At 39.7% G+C, this 17,500-nt stretch overlaps 1 protein-coding gene across 3 annotated transcripts in view; it reads right to left on the minus strand.

Moving 5' to 3' along the window:
• Positions 1-17,500, minus strand: part of tyw1 (tRNA-yW synthesizing protein 1 homolog (S. cerevisiae)) — a 101,897-nt gene that overhangs the window by 65,733 nt on the left and 18,664 nt on the right. For all 3 annotated transcript variants that reach the window (XM_061877641.1, XM_061877640.1, XM_061877642.1), the window contains exons 9-11: positions 13,891-13,943; positions 13,692-13,810; positions 681-790 (exon numbers count right to left, since the gene is read on the minus strand). In XM_061877641.1, the coding sequence (XP_061733625.1) occupies positions 681-790; positions 13,692-13,810; positions 13,891-13,943 (282 nt within the window). The remainder of the gene's footprint in view (positions 1-680; positions 791-13,691; positions 13,811-13,890; positions 13,944-17,500) is intronic.

Genomic DNA, 17,500 nt, shown 5'->3' on the forward strand with positions numbered 1-17,500 from the left:
TTCTTAATTTCCAGATAATATCTGCTTACATTTTCTATAACGCGCTTCTATCTATACTTCCTAAAGTTACTAAACACTGATTTATTGTGTTGTTTCAAGCTAGTTTAGCGATTAGCATGGCTTCCCGTCTGCTACAGCATGTTCTAAGTGGGTGTGTCAAACATTTCGCCTCATTCTCCAGTGATAAAACTTGTAAAAAATGTAGTTTATTTGCCACAACGAATGTGATGATTACTAACTCAGGGGAGCGACCCCACAGTGTGTATGGAAATACACAGTTAGCTGTTATCAGCCTCTGTTAAATAGGGGATCAGCTTTTATGATTGACACTTAAAGACGCATATTTTGTCCACGGAAATAGTCCAACAATCGACACATCTCTAACAAATTCTCTGTTGGATTTAGGTCTGAACTTTGACTGGGATACTCTAACACTTACAGTATGTTTTGTTTAAAACCTTTCCATTGCAGTCATGGTTTTGTGTTTAGGTATCAAGTCTATTTTAGTCATTCAAAGTAATAGGGGGCTGAATTTTTATGCACACACCACTTTTCAGTGTATTTGTAAAAAAAATTACAAATTTCCTTCAATCTCACAATCTTGTTTGATGACATCGGGGAAGTTTTTTTCCTCCTTTTGGTCACAGGAAAATGGCGTCTATAATGTCTGCATGACTGACCTCTAAACTGCCGGATCATGTTCTGGTGCTTCTCCAAAGCATCCTGCAAGATCTTCTCAGCGGGGTCCATTTTCCAGCGCCACTCGGTTCCCACCGGGTTGGTGTGGTGTCTTTGGGTGAAGAACAAAGAAAAACCCATTAGGTACACCTAGAGTTTCAACTGAAGAGCTACGAGAAAATTTTGAATATTGGTTGTACAGTGTATCTTAATTTACAAACCTATTTGCGAACATTTTGCTATACGAACTTTTGGAGTGCGCCAATTATGCCGCTGTGTGGGAACCATTTCTCTGTGTACAAACGCTACATTCATTATTTTTGTGTCCCACTGACAGTCCTCTTGTGCATGCTCCTATTGAAGAGATTGAGGAAGCTGGCTTTGTACCACAACAAGTTTTTGATTGTGATGAGATCGGACTTTTCTGAAAAAATATGACAAAACAGACCTATTTTACAGGGAGGAAAAAGTTACTTCTCGTTCAGCGGCGAATCTTCCATACCACATACACAAAGACACACACACACCTCCCTTACCCCCGACCCCTCCCTTCTCTCCCTCTGTCTGCTCCTTTCTCGTCAACCCCTCCTTTGCCGATGTTGATGTTAGTGGATTTTGCTTTTTTTAAATGTTTATTATTGTAGCAAATTGGTTATTAAAATTAAGGATTTTTTGTAATTTCTGATCGTTTGTCAAGGCACCAAAGGGATTTCTGTGTGTGTGCGCATATAGCAAAGTTCAGCTTGTCGTCATCGTTTTAGCTTGTTAATAAATAAAAAGTTGCTCCATCACATCCTTGTTATGTTTGTTTGCTATACAGTATCCATTCTAGGGCTGGGCGATATTGGCTTTTATTAATATCGTGATATTTTTATGCCATATCGCGATATAAATAAATAAATAAATAAATGGGTTGTACTTGTATAGCACTTTTCTACCTTCACGGTACTCAAAGCGCTTTGACACTACTTCCACATTTACCCATTCACACACACATTCACACACTGATGAAGGGAGCTGCCATGCAAGGCGCTAACCAGCACCCATCAGGAGCAAGGGTGAAGTGTCTTGCTCAGGACACAATGGACGTGACGAGGTGGGTACTAAGTGGGATTTGAACCAGGCACCCTCGGGTTGCGCACGGCCACTCTTCCACTGCGCCACGCCGTCCCTTATATATACGATATACGATATATATCTCGATATTTTTCCTTAGCCTTGAAGAACACTTGATGCATATAATCACAGCAGTATGATGATTCTATGTGTCTACATTAAAACATTGTTCTTCATACTGCATTAATATATGCTACTTTCATGCAGAGAAGGAAATCACAACGAAGTCAATTGACCAAAACTGTATTCATCAAATACCCTTCATTCTTTCGCAGGTGTCTTTTTTAAATGAAACAACAAATTAGTAGTGCTGCTACCTTTTGTAGTTACACTTCTGCTGCATACTTTGCATATTGATGTTGTCTGCTGAATATCTTCCCGAATGAAGCCAAACCACCGCCAGATGCTGGACCCCCTGCTGTTTTTTGGGGGCATTAATTGTTCTTCCTCCATTTGTGAACAGTTTCGCACCTTCTCTCTCTTGTAATGTCACTCACTCGCTCCGCTCCGCTTGCACCACCAGCCTCAGCTAACGTTTGCCATGTTAAAGTTAAAGTTAAAGTACCAATGATTGTCACACACACACTAGGTGTGGTGAAATTTGTCCTCTGCATTTGACCCATCCCCTTGATCATCCCCCGGGAGATGAGGGGAGCAGTAGGCAGCAGCGGTGCCGCACCCGGGAATCATTTATGGTGATTCAACCCCCAATTCCAACCCTTGATGCTGAGTGCCAAGCAGGGAGGCAATGGGTCCCATTTTTTTATAGTCTTTGGTATGACTCGGCCGGGGTTTGAACTCACAACCTACCTATCTCAGGCCGGACACTCTAAGTATGTGACGTGTGTAAGAAGGCGGGCTTATTTTACGTCTCTGTGAGAAGGAGAGACGAGAAGGAGTGAGAAACGCCTGTTGTGTAATGCCCGCAGCTAAAAGCAACTGCGTGAGAAGGTATACTCGAATATTACGATATAGTTATTTTCTATATCGCACAGAGACAAACCCGCGATATATCGTTTATATCGATATATCGCCCAGCCCTAATCCATCCATCCATGTTCTACCGCTCGTCCCTCTCTGGGTTGTGGAGGTGCTAGAGCCTATCCCAGCTGCATTCGGGGGTAAAACCTGGACAAGTGGCCCCCTTATCACAGGGCCAACACAGATAGACAGACAACATTCACACTCACATTCACACACTAGGGCCAATTTAGTGTTGCCAATCAACCTATCCCCAGGTGCATGTCTTTGGAGGTACTGTATAGCATTTTGTATTGTGTTCAAAGTGTATAAACTGTCACTCAAATATGGGCTTATGTCGAGGCTGGAATCTATTCTTCATATTTACATGTTTTTTATGGAGAAATTTGCTTCACTAAACACAATTTTGGATTTACAAAGCCTGTTCAAGAACTAAATCGAGGTTCCACTGTAAGCCTCTATCCCTGAGAGCTGTTTATAATATTTGGCTTACAATATTAGAAACACCTTTATAGGATATGGAAAGTCTAAACTGAAGTCAGATTTTTAAAAAGCAATTCTAAACACTTTTTTTTTCTAAATGTCACCGCCTGACGCTGTGATGTCACACGTTTCCTAGTGATTCTCGGTGTGGAGGTGGCCAACGAGGCAGCTGTGACTTCGGATTGTTGAGTTCCTGTCGCCCCTCATCGCCCCTTTTTGGACAAAATGTCGTATCTCCGGCGACAGGGAGAGCAGCGACCTTTCAGCGCTTCAATGCAGGGGGGGGGTCAAAAGTCCCGTCTCTTGGCAAAGTAGCGATGAATCAGCACCTAGCGTTGCATATTGTTCCACTCTCCGCAGGAGACTATTGCCTCAAAGGCAAATAATGCTGATTATGCGAGCATAGGACATGGTGTGATGGACATACTACATCAATTGTCATAATCAATTGCCTGCTGATACGCTATCGATCTCATTCTACACACCGACCCCCATAGTGTTAATCGATTACTTTCCCTTCCACTGCAGAATGCCAACTTGTGGAGTCAAGTCAAGATAATTTACCCTTTTATTGTGGAGTCACGTACCACCAGCGGAAGACGCATTTGTTGGCGCAGGCAAGGCTGGGGGTGGTCTCCATGCGGCAGTGCATTTGATCCCTTTCCATTATGGCTGGTTATGGAAGCAAACTCTTAGGGGTCTGGTTCACTCTCCCATTCATTATTTTATTTCTGCTTTTACGAAAAATCCAATCATAAAAGCCTCATTTAGGATCTAGCTTCAGTTTAAGCGCTATTTTGGCTTGTACACTGTGTCTAGTCTTGTACTCATCACTGCTACTCTACCTCTATTGTTGTTAACGCTTGGCATTCTCTCGATGAACTTCAAGAGAATCACCTAAAATGGTTTTCACTTCACAGGTGGTTTGACGCTCATCAAGAGAAAACCAAGAGTGTGCAAAGCCGTAATCAGAGGCAAGGGAAAAAAACTACAATATTAAACTTGTTTTCAGTTATTTCACTTTTTTTGTTAAGTACATAACTCCACATGTTTTCATTCATCGTTTTGATGCCTTCAGTGACAATCTACGATGTAAATAGTCATGAAAATAAAGAAAACGCATTGAATGAGGAAGTGTGTCAAAACTTTTGGCCTGTACTGTATATACACACACACACACACATATATATATATATATATATATATATATATATATATATATATATATATATATATATATATATATATATATATATATATATATATGTATATATACACACACATACATACATACACACATATATATATATATATATACATATATATATATACACACACACATATATATATATATATACATATATATACACATATATTTATACGTACATATATATATATTTATATGTACATATATATATATATACACACACACACATATATACATAATTATATACAAATATACATAACACGTATATAAACATAAATATATATACATATATATATACATGTATATGGATGTAAATATAAACGGAATACAATGATTTGCAAATCATTTTAACCCATATTCGGTTGAATATGCTAAAAAGACAACATATTTGATGTTCAGACTGATAAACATTTTTTTTTTGCAAAAAATCATTAACTTTAGAATTTCATGCCAGCAACATGTGACAAAGAAGTTGGGAAATGTGGCAATAAATACTGATAAAGTTGAGGAATGCTCATCAAACACTTATTTGGAACATTCCTCAGGTGTGCAGGCTAATTGAGAACAGGTGGGTGCCATGATTGGGTGTAAAAACAGCTTTCCAAAAATGCTCAGTCTTTCACAAGAAAGGATGGGGCGAGGTACACAATTGCATGAGCAAATAGTCAAACAGTTTAAGAATGTTTCTCAAAGTGCAATTGCGAGAAATTTAGGGATTTCAACATCTACGGTCTATATTATCATTAAAAGGTTCAGAAAATCTGGAGAAATCACTCCACGTAAGCGGCATGGCTTACGTGGCATGGCAACATTGAATGACTGTGACCTTCGATCCCTCAGACGGCACTGTATCAAAAACAGACATCAATCTCTAAAGGATATCACCACATGGGCTCAGGAACACTTCAGAAAACCACTGTCACTAAATACAGTTGATCGCTACATCTGTAAGTGCAAGTTAAACCTCTACTATGCAAAGCGAAAGCCATTTATCAACAACATCCAGAAATGCAGCCGGCTTTTCTGGGCACGAGATCATGTAAGATGGACTGATGCAAAGTTGAAAGTGTTCTGTGGTCTGACAAGTCCACATTTCAAATTGTTTTTGGAAATATCCGACATCGTGTCATCCGGACCAAAGGGGAAGCGAACCATCCAGACTGTTATCGACGGAAAGTTGTAAAGCCAGCATCTGTGATGGTATAAGGGTACATTAGTGCCCAAGGCATGGGTAACTTATACATTTGTGAAGGCACCATTAATGCCGAAAGGTACATACAGGTTTTGGAACAACATATGCAGCCATCTAAGTGCCGTCTTTTTCATGGACGCCCCTGTTTATTTCTGCAAGACAATGCCAAGCCACATTCAGCACCTGTTACAACAGCGTGGCTTCGTAAAAAAAGAGTGCGGGTACCGCATTATGAAGCGTAAAATACGACAGCGGAGACCCCGGACTGTTGAACGACTGAAGCTCTACATAAAACAAGTATGGGAAAGAATTTCTCTTTCAAAGCTTCAACAATTAGTTTCCTCGGTTCCCAAAAGTTTATTGAGTGTTGTTAAAAGAAAAGGTGATACAACACAGTGGTGAACATGCACTTTCCCAACTACTTTGGCACGTGTTGCAGCCATGCAAATCTAAGTTACCGGTAATTATTTGCAAAAAAAAATTACGTTTATGAGTTTGAACATCAGAACATCTTGTCTTTGTACAGCATTCAATTGAATATGGGTTGAAAGGGATTTGCAAATCATTGTATTCCCTTTATATTTACATCAAACACAATTTCTCAACTCATATGGAAACGGGGTTAAACAGTTTGACTATTTGCTCACGCAGTTGTGAAAGACTGAGCATTTTTTGGAAAGCTGTTTTTATACCTAATCATGGCACCCACCTGTTCCCAATTGGCCTGCACACCTGTGGAATGTTCCAAATAAGTTTTTGATGAGCATTCCTCAACTTTATCAGTATTTATTGCCACGTTTCTTAACTTCTTTGTCACGTGTTGCTGGCATCAATTTCTAAAGTTAATGATTTGCATGAAAAAATGTTTATCAGTTTGAACATCAAATATGTCGAACTGAATCTGGGTTGAAAATTATTTGCAAATCATTGTATTCCGTTTATATGTACATCTTACACAATTTCCCAACTTATATGGAAACGGGGTTTGTAGGTATGAGAGGATCACTAGTGTGTATGTATCCATCCATCCATTTCTTACCGCTTATTCCCATTGGGGTCACGGGTGCCTATCAGCTACAATCGGGTGGAAGGTGGGGTAAGTATATATATATATATATATATATATATAATATATATATATATATATATATATTATATATATATATATATATATATATATATGTATATATGTATATATATATATATAATCCAGGAATTCACACTGTAGGAATTTTAAAACATTTATTTGTAAATTATGGAGGAAAATAAGTATTTGGTCACTTCACAGACCTGTAACTTCTTCTTTAAGAAGCTCTTCTGTCCTCCACTAGTTACCTGTATTACTGATAGCTGTTTGAACTCGTTATCTGTATAAAATACAACTGTCCACAGCCTCAAACAGTCAGACTCCAAACTCCACTATGGCCAAGACCAACGAGCTGTCAAAGGACACCAGAAAAAGAATTGTAGACCTGCACCTGACTGGGAAGAGTGAATCTACAATAGGCAAACAGCTTGGTGTGAAAAAATCAACTGGGAGCAATTATCAGAAAATGTAAGACATACAAGACCACTGATAATCCCCCTCGATCTGGGGTTCCCCGCAAGATCTCATTCCGTGGGGTCAAAATGATCATGAGAACGTTGAGAAAAAAATCCCAGACTCACACGGGGGGACCTGGTGAATGACCTGCAGAGAGCTGGGACCAAAGTAACAAAGGTTACCATCAGTAACACACTACGGCGACAGGGAATCAAATCCTGCTTAAGCCAGTGCATGTCCAGGCCCGTCTGAAGTTTGCAAGAGAGCACATGGATGATACAGCAGAGGATTGGGAGAATATCATGTGGTCAGATGAAACCAAAATAGAACTTTTTGGTATAAACTCAACTTGTTGTGTTTGGAGGAAGAAGAATACTGAGTTGCATCCCAAGAACACCAAACCTACTGTGAAGCATGGGGGTGGAAACATCATGCTTTGGGGCTGTTTTTTTGCTAAGGGGACAGGACGACTGATCCGTGTTAAGGAAAGAATGAATGGGGCATGTATCATGAGATTTTGAGCCAAAACCTCCTTCCATCAGTGAGGGCTGTGAAGATGGAAAGTGGCTGGGTCTTCCAGCATGACAATGATCCCAAACACACCACCCAGGGAACGAAGGAGTGGCTCCGTAAGAAGCATTTGAAAGTCCTGGAGTGGCCTAGCCAGTCTCCAGATCTCAACCCCATAGAAAATCTGTGGAGGGAGTTGAAAGTCTGTGTTGCTCGGCGACAGCCCCAAGACATCACTGCTCTCGAGAAGATCTGCATAGAGGAATGGGCCGAAATACAAGGTACTGTGTGTGCAAACCTTGTAAAGACCTATAGTAATCGTTTGACCTCTGTTATTGTCAACAAAGGTTATATTACAAAGTATTGAGTTGAATTTTTGTTATTGACCAAATACTTATTTTCCACCATAATTCACAAATAAATTCTTTAAAATTCCTACAATGTGAATTCCTGGATTTTTTTTTCACATTCTGCGTTTAATTCACAAAATGGGCTAAGACGGGCGGCTATTAGGACATGGGCGGTTATTTTCCCAAGGGCGTTTATTTGGTAATATACGGTATGTATATATATATATATATACATACGTATATATATATATATATATATATATATATATATATATATATATATATACATACATATATATATATGTGTGTATATATATATATATACACACACACACACATATAGACATGTTAGACCCGCTCGACATCCATTGCTTTCGGTCCCCTAGAGGGGGGGGGGGGTTGCCCACATCTGAGGTCCTCTCCAAGGTTTCTCATAGTCAGCATTGTCACTGGCGTCCCACTGAATGTGAATTCTCCCTGCCCACTGGGTGTGAGTTTTCCTTGCCCTTTTGTGGGTTCTTCCGAGGATGTTGTAGTCGTAATGATTTGTGCAGTCCTTTGAGACATTTGTGATTTGGGGCTATATAAATAAACATTGATTGATTGATTGATATATACATACACACATATACATATATCTATATACACACACATATATAGATAGATATATATACACATATATGTATATATATGTATGTATGTATATATATATACACACACACACATATATATATATACACATATAAATATACATACACACACACACATATATACATACACACTATATATATATATATTATATATATATATATATATATATATATATATATATATATATATATATATATGTACATACCGTATATTCCCAAATAAACGGCCTTGGGCAAATAACAGCCCATGTCCTAATAGCCGCCCGGGGTCTGAGCCCATTTTGTGAATTAAACGCCTCTTCCTAATAATGGCCCATGTCCAAATAGCCATCCACAACTGATGGACGGGAATACTTTAAGGGGGAAGAAGAGCAGAAAGTTTGACTTAAAGTTCAAGCTAGCTGTTGTGAAGTATGCGGAGCAGAATTCTGGTTTGACAGCGGCCAGGCAGTATAACGTTGACCCAAAACGTGTACGCGAATGGAAACAAAAAAAGGGAGAACTACTATCTCAGTCTGCAATCGATGGAAAACGGGCTCGCTTGTCTGGCGAAGGTAGGAAGAAAGTGAGCGACGAGCTTGATGCTAATTTGTGTGAGTGGATAAATCACATTCGTGTACTGAACCAACGTGTGTCCCGCAAAATGATCCGCATTAAGGCCAAGGAGTTGTATGCCACCGCGAGTGACACAAGAGACACCGGGGTGGTGTTTGGTGCAACGAGTGGCTGGCTTAATCGATTCCTGCGTCGGAACAACTTTACCCTCAGGAGGAAAACACTTGTTGCACAGAAGGACGCTCCAGTCGAGAAGATTGTCAACTTCCTCGCTTTCTCTACTAAACATATAGAGGCCAAAAAAATCCAGCCCAAGAATATCATCGCTATGGATGAAACAACCGTCTGGTTTGACATGGTTGGTTTTAGTACGGTCAATGAGAGGGGCGCCCGGTCCATCTGCCTCAAAACCACCGGCCACGAGAAGGCACGCGTCACGGTGGCTCTTGCAGCCAAAGCAGACGGGACAAAGCTGAAGCCTTACATTGTGTTTAAAAGGTGCTGTCCGTGATGTAAAGGCTATGCAGAGCATCCCCGTGATGATCATAGCTTCCTCCAAGAATGGCTGGTTTAATGATGACCTGACAAAGGTTTGGTTACAGAGGGCAGTGTGAAAATTTCAGTTCGGACCGAGGCTACTTGCATGGGACTCGTACCGAAGCCATATCAGCGAGGCCATGAAGGCAGAGTTTAAAATGGCCTACAACCTTACAATGGCTGTTATATCTAGAGGTTGCACTAAGTACCTGCAGGCCCCTGATGTTGTGTGGAATGGCCCTTTCAAAGCGCAGCTCCGTGACTACTATGATAACTGGATGGCTGGTGATAAAGACAAGACCTACACCAAGTCAGGGAACCTGAGAGCCCCTTCCCGCCGCCTCCTGGTCGACTGGCTCCTTGGAGCCTGGGATGCTCTGGATACGGACACTCTGATCAACTCATTCAAGGTAGGCTGGCTGGCTATGTGTATGTGTGTGTGTGTGCGTGTGTTGCAAACAGTAACCATAGCTGATTGTTGCTTTCTGGTATCCTACAAGGTGTGTGAGCTGACGGTGGCAGCTGATGGGAGTGAGGACCAGCTCATCTACTGCCTCAAAGAGGGACAGCCATGTCAGGCAGGCAGAGAGATGCTGTTGAGGGCTAGACAGCAGGGTGCTGCTGTGGTTCAGGAAGAGGAGAGTGATGAGGAACAGCAGTTCCTCAAAGAACTTGTGATTGAAGAGGAGGATGAAGAAGAGGGGGGTGAGGGAGAGGAGGGGGAGGAAGAGGAGGAGGAAGAAGGGGAGGAGGAGGAGGATGATGATTGGGTTTGAGTTGCATTTGGGGTTGCGTTTGCTGCAGTATTATTGTTTTGATGGTTTTATAGAGTACTTGGTACCATAATTTTATTTTTCCTGTATGCTGCTTTATTTTAAACTTGGAATACTGTAGCCTTTATTTTATTTAAGTGATACTATTATTGTTCTGTATTGATGGTGGGTTTTATATTTGAGTACTTGGTACCATAATTTTATTTTTCCCGGTAGACTGCTTTATTTAAAAACTTTGTTTATTTTCAGTATTGGTATTCTATTTGACAATTGTTTCACTACTGCCATGTTGAGGCCTTGTTGATCTCTTGTCTTTCGATAGTCTTGTTTTTTTGTTTGTATGTTTACAATAGCTTTTACATTTAAAGTTTTTTATACAAAAAAAAATTACTTGACAGTAACCATTTTAACCAAATAATGGCCTGGTACAGGCTGCTGCAAAAATAAATAAAAGCCTTGTGCAAATAACCGCCTGCTTCTTTTAAACGCCCGTCTCCGAAAATTATTTTGTGAAATAAACGCCTGGGCTACTAATTGGTTATATACGGTATATATATGTATATCCATCCATTTTCTACCGCTTATTCCCTTTGGGGTCGCTGGAGCCTATCTCAGCAACAATACATACATACATACATACATACATACACACATACACAAATATATATTGTAGGAGGTTAACCCCTTTACTACTGTTACCCCAGGTGGCACTTGGCAAAGGCCTAGTACCTGACTGCCCCCTAGCCAGGGATACAGTGAAGACCTCAATGGCGGAGCAGGCAGAAGACGGTAGATCTAAGAAATATCCAACGGCTGCGATGGCGGAATAAGGCTGCAGCAGAAAAGGGTCCCCAGTCACTGGACCCTGACCCGTTTCTGTCAAGGATCGTGTGGTGACTGTCTGCACCAGTCTCCCCACGTTAAACAAAGTCACGCACAGGCATCCTCCATAAAGGGATACACCCCTACCAGGAGGATCGTCATACCCATTCGAGTGACCGATATATATATATATATATACAGTGTGGCAAAAAAGTATTTAGTCAGCCACCGATTGTGCAAGATCTCCCACTTAAAATAATGATAGAGGTCTGTAATTTTCATTATAGGTACACTTCAACCGTGAGAGACAGAATGTGAAAAAAAATCCAGGAATTCACATTGTAAGAATTTTAAACAATTTATTTGTAAATTACGGTGGAAAATAAGTATTTGGTCACTTCAAACAAGGAAGATCTCTGACTCTCACAGACCTGTAACTTCTTTAAAAAGCTCTTATGTCCTCCACTCGTAACCTGTATTAATGGAACCTGTTTGAACTCGTTATCTGTATAAAAGACAACTGTCCACAGCCTCAAACAGTCAGACTCCAAATTCCACCATGGCCAAGACCAAAGAGCTGTCGAAGGACACCAGAAAAAGAATTGTAGACCTGCACCAGACTGGGAAGAGTGAATCTACAATAGGCAAGCAGCTTGGTGTGAAAAAATCAATTGTGGGAGCAATTATCAGAAAATGGAAGACATACAAGACCACTGATGATCTCCCTCGATCTGGGGCTTCACGCAAGATCTCATCCCGTGGGGTCAAAATGATCATGAGAACGGTGAGCAAAAATCCCAGAACCACACGGGGGGACCTGGTGAATGACCTGCAGAGAGCTGGGACCAACGTAACAAAGGTTACCATCAGTAACACACTACGCCGACAGGAATCAAATCCTGAAGTGCAAGACGTGTCCCCCTGCTTAAGCCAGTGCATGTCCAGGCCCGTCTGAAGTTTACCGGAGAGCACTTGGGAGAATGTCATGTGGTCAGGTGAAACCAAAATAGAACTTTTTGGTATAAACTCAACTCGTCGTGTTTGGAGGAAGAAGAATACTGAGTTGCATCCCAAGAACACCATACCTACTGTGAAGCATGGGGGTGGAAACATCATGCTTTGGGGCTGTTTTTCTGCTAAGGGGACAGGACAATTGACCCGTGTTGAGGAAAGAATGAATGGGGTCATGCATCGTGAGATTTTGAGCCAAATCCTCCTTCCATCAGTGAGAGCTTTGAATGGTTGACCAAATACACTTTTTTCACCATAATTTACAAATAAATTCTTTAAAATTCCTACAATGTGAATTCCTGGATTTTTTTCACATACTGTCTCTCACAGTTGAAGTGTACCTTTGATGAAAATTACAGACCTCTGTCATCATTTTAAGTGGGAGAACTTGCACAATCGGTGGCTGACTAAATACTTTTTTGCCCCACTGTGTATATATATATATATATATATATATATATATATATATATATATATATATATATATATATATATATATATATATATACATACATACACACACATGCATTATATAATAATATAAGAGATATATAACTATGAATGAACGTAACTGGATATTAAGCTTATGTGAAAGTTTGACTCCTAACTTGTTTACTTCTGTGACCACATCCTAAAAGTTTTGTTATCAGATATATTAAGCAGCTAAAATGCGCCAAACATGGTTAAGTTTATCATGTTTTGCATTTTCTCCATCAGGCATTGTCATAGATTTAAACAGGTGTAATTTTGAATTTTTCACGGTGCTTGGATATTTTGTAATATCCACAAAGTTCAGTGAGCAGGTTGTGTTATGTGTGACCATGTGTGTTCATTTTTCGTTTTGGTGGCATTTAGTTTTGCGTCATGACTCAAGTCAACCATAAGATGACATCAACTTTGCAGTAATCAGATTGTCATATATTTAAAATTAATTTGAAAATACCTCATAACATCTCGCGGGCCAAATTGAAGACACCGGTGGGCCAAATTGGCCCGCAGGCCGTACTTTAGACACCCCTGCTCTAAATGGCTTATTTAGGCTAACCCCTCTGTCATCTTCTCTCCGCAAATCCAAAAAGAATCCAGTGGCATTCACTACTTTGTTACCTCGAACACTTATTGTGTTTAGCTGGGAGGCTGCAGCACCTCCCTACCATACCCGCTGGATCAGAGATATTCTTTATTTCCTTCAATTGGAGAAAATTAGGGTGACATTGAATGGTTGTTCTGCAAAAGTAGAGTCCAGTGAAAAAAATTATCCTTATTATTCTGGAGTCACGTACCTCCAGCAGAAGACGCACTTGTTTGCGCAGGCCAGGCTGGGGGTGGTCTCCATGCAGCGGTGGGACTCGATGCCGTAGAATGTGTGTTTGTAGCAGCCTCCTCGTCCTCGCAACATAGACTAAATGAAACAAGCACCTTCGTTAGGAATCGCGTACTCGGCGGTGTCAAAGGGTTTGGCGTTTGAGCCGAGTGCAGTACCTTGGTCCATCGGCAGAGTTTCACCCCCGAGTGACTGCCGATCAGTTTGTAACCTGCACAGAGAGAACCAGGCCAGACTTCAAGACAGACACGCTCTTCGAGATAAAGAATGTGGATTTGCGAGGCGCACTAAATGTCGAGAAAATGTTTGTGTCATATCCATTGCCTGGAGACGTACTGATGTATAATGCACAGGAAGATGATATATGTTAGAAAATACGAGAGGGCATAACAAAACATCAAGCAGCTCATGTTCTTTCAATGAAACATGCTTAATTAGGATGGGAGACGTAATTGCTTCAATGGGAGGCGACCAACACAAAACAAAGGCGAGCACATGCACACTACACAGGTATTCATTAAAATGCAGAGTGGGTGGATTATAATCATTATTATTAATATAATTATTATTATTATTACATTCCCTTTGAATTTAAATGTGCAGGCGGCAGAAAAGGTTTCTTCAAAGCAATTGTACTCCACGCAGAACTGCACAGTTCTTGCATAATGGAGGTATTGATCTCAGCACCGCCGTGCTTTTGTGGGAAAGGGGACGATGGACGTTTTTGATGGCGGGAGTGTTTATGCTCGCTTCCACAGAAGTTGAACGCGTCTGGCTGAGATTCACAAGGCAATCACACTCCAGAGAAATATGTCTGGTGTGACCACTCTCCTTACCGTTTCTGAAATAAAGACAGTAGAGCCCATCCGTTTTCGGGTTACGTTCCGTGGCTACCTACGAACAGCAAATTAACGCGAGTAATGGAGATCATCATAAATAATGTATGTCTATTTTTGACACACTAATAAGGCCTGGAATATGCTGCTGCATCAAAGTGTACACTACCCAAGCTCGCTTCTACTCCCAAACCTCCTGCAAGCTTGACATGAACAACCTGCTCCTTTTTCACATTGTTCACTCACGACAAAGACTTTAAAGATTATTCATTGTTCATTTTTCGAAGGTAGATAGGTAGTACCAAGCTAAATTGTTGCATTTTTGTTATTTTTTAATTCATTAAAGGTAAAAAAAAACCCACATAAATGCATGGAAGTATATTACAGATTTAGGTTCTAAATATGTAAACATTTTGTAAAATATTTTGGTTGGTTGAAGTTTATTTTGAACATGCATGCAATTTCAACATGACAGATCACATCGTTCACATATTTTTTTTCATTTCTCTTAACATTTCCAAAAAGGAGTAGGAGGAAGCAAAGCTTAATAAATTCCACCCATTTTCCACTTAATGGCAACCAACGAATTTGTTCTCAATTCCTAAACAATTTCCAAGAATTCTAAATCCACCAGTTCTCTTACAGTAATAATACACAGTTAAGTCAGTTATGATTTAATAAGGACAATAATGTTTTTTTTTCCTTGTAAACATTTGTTTGAACAACCTCTGAAACTGCATCAAAATAGTACAATCTATGTTTGACTTCTTTGCTAAACCCATTCCATAATTTAATTCCACTTACTGATAGACTAAAGGTCTTAAGTGTTGTACGTGCATACATATTTTTTCAAGTTGCATTTTTCTTTACGATATCAACTATCCTCTTTTATTGGGAATAATTGTTGTACATTTTTATGTAGCAGGTTATAAATTGCTTTGTGCAAAATTGTACCAAATAATTAAATTTCAATATTTTTGATTTAATAAATTAAGAGTTTGTGAGTTCCCTATATCCAACATTATGTCGTATTCTAAGTGACCTTTTTTCTAACATGGTTAGTGTATTAAGTGTAGTTATTTACCCATACTTCTATACAATAACTCAGATTATGGTAACACTAGTCAGCAGAAGAAAATATATAGTGATTTTTCTTTATTAATGCTAGAAATATTTTTTGCCGCCTTATGTTGTATATTTAGAATATGAGATTTCCAGTTAATTCTATCTATGATTACAGCCACTAATTTGATTAATTTCACTCTTTCAATGTCTACTACGTTGATTTGTATTTGTGTCTCACTTTCTCTTCTGCGGTTACCTAATAGAATATTTTAGTTTTACTGAGATTCAAAGATAGTTTATTTTTATCAAAACTTCGCTTTAAAATAAAAAACAATTCTGTTATTAATTGTATTAACTTTTGTCTGTTCACTCCTGAACAAAACATTGTGTTGTCCACAAATCGTACTAACGTTAAGTCCTTTGTAACTTTACAAATGTTGTTTGCATGAAGACTTCAAGCCTAAATATCAGTCAAACCTGTCTATAGTGACCACTAAAGTTAAACAGCAAAATTGGCCACTATATGCACTATATTGGATTTTTTCTAATCAAGTAGTCAAACAAAATTGTCTTTCTTAGAAATATTTGAAAAGCTGGAGCATTTCAGAAAGGCACTGGTCACATTCGTAGAAAGTATGGATGGAATGCGCGCTGAGGAATTGAATACAAGGTGGGAGATAGGGAGTAGACACAAAAGGGGAGGGGGAGAGCATATGACAAAAACTCTAAAAAAAAAAATGGGGCCCTGTGACAAAGTTGTTACTGTCAAAGTGAGTGAACCATTACAAGGTCACATCTAGGCTCAATTATACTTTCCACACAGCACTAATGCAATTTACACAAAGGTACATAAATGTTTTCCAACACAGGAGGTTGACCGCCATTTTAAATTTACGATCATTTGAATTTTTCGGCCAGTACATGTTTTATCTAGCCTTTAGCGCAGGTGATTGGGTAAAGTTGTTGTGGAGAGTTAGGACTGTGCAATGTTGTTTAGAGGGACTTCTTGGGACACTTCATCCACAGACATGCCGATAAAAAGCGCGAGGTCGGGACACGGTGGAAGATATAATTCAGCTTTCTTCTCGCCTGTCATATCTTTACACTCCCTGTCTATTTTGGCATCGGCCTGAAAGTATAATATCTGCCTGTATCTGAAATAAATGATAAAGAAACAAGATTGTGTGTGCAAGCTTGAAGGTGCCAGTTCTATTTTTCAAAGCAGTAAATATAACAAGAACACCACCGGCAAGCTGATGTTACCATTATTGGTTTAAAAGAACACATTTATTTGACAATTGCCTATATTTTTCACAATTGCAAAGTTCATGTAATAACATTTTTTACCGGCCCGAATAAAATGATTGTTTTTTTGCAGCTGTCACTTACCCGGTCTTGTCAACACGTGCACAGGGAGCGCGTGCACACATACAAAAGTAGTCCAAGAGAAGTAACAAACAACTTGCAGTCATGTTGTTATGATATAATATGCATTGAATGACAGCTAACACTAGCTATCCAAATTTCTATTATGAGCCAACACCAAAAGCTAATGTAATTACGTCATTACGTACGAGAAGCCGTGAGAGGGCAGGATATACTGTGTAAAATACATTGGAAAGTTGGTCCCCTCCAGGCATCTGTGCAAATGTTGCAAACAGCCCCTACAAGTACAAGTCGGTTGAGTTGAGCTCCAACTTAAAAGGAGTTAACATATTAGCTAGCACATACCATCACATCAAACATTGCTACACAAAAAACAGTAACATGTATTGGCGCCAAAATGCGCCTGTTGTAATTCCATTAACTATATGTATTTCGGATCATATATCAAGTTGACTGTAGAATACAGTGTCGCTGCAGCCAA

Source organism: Nerophis ophidion, linkage group LG18 (assembly GCF_033978795.1).
Source record: "Nerophis ophidion isolate RoL-2023_Sa linkage group LG18, RoL_Noph_v1.0, whole genome shotgun sequence".
Classification (NCBI taxonomy): domain Eukaryota; kingdom Metazoa; phylum Chordata; class Actinopteri; order Syngnathiformes; family Syngnathidae; genus Nerophis; species Nerophis ophidion.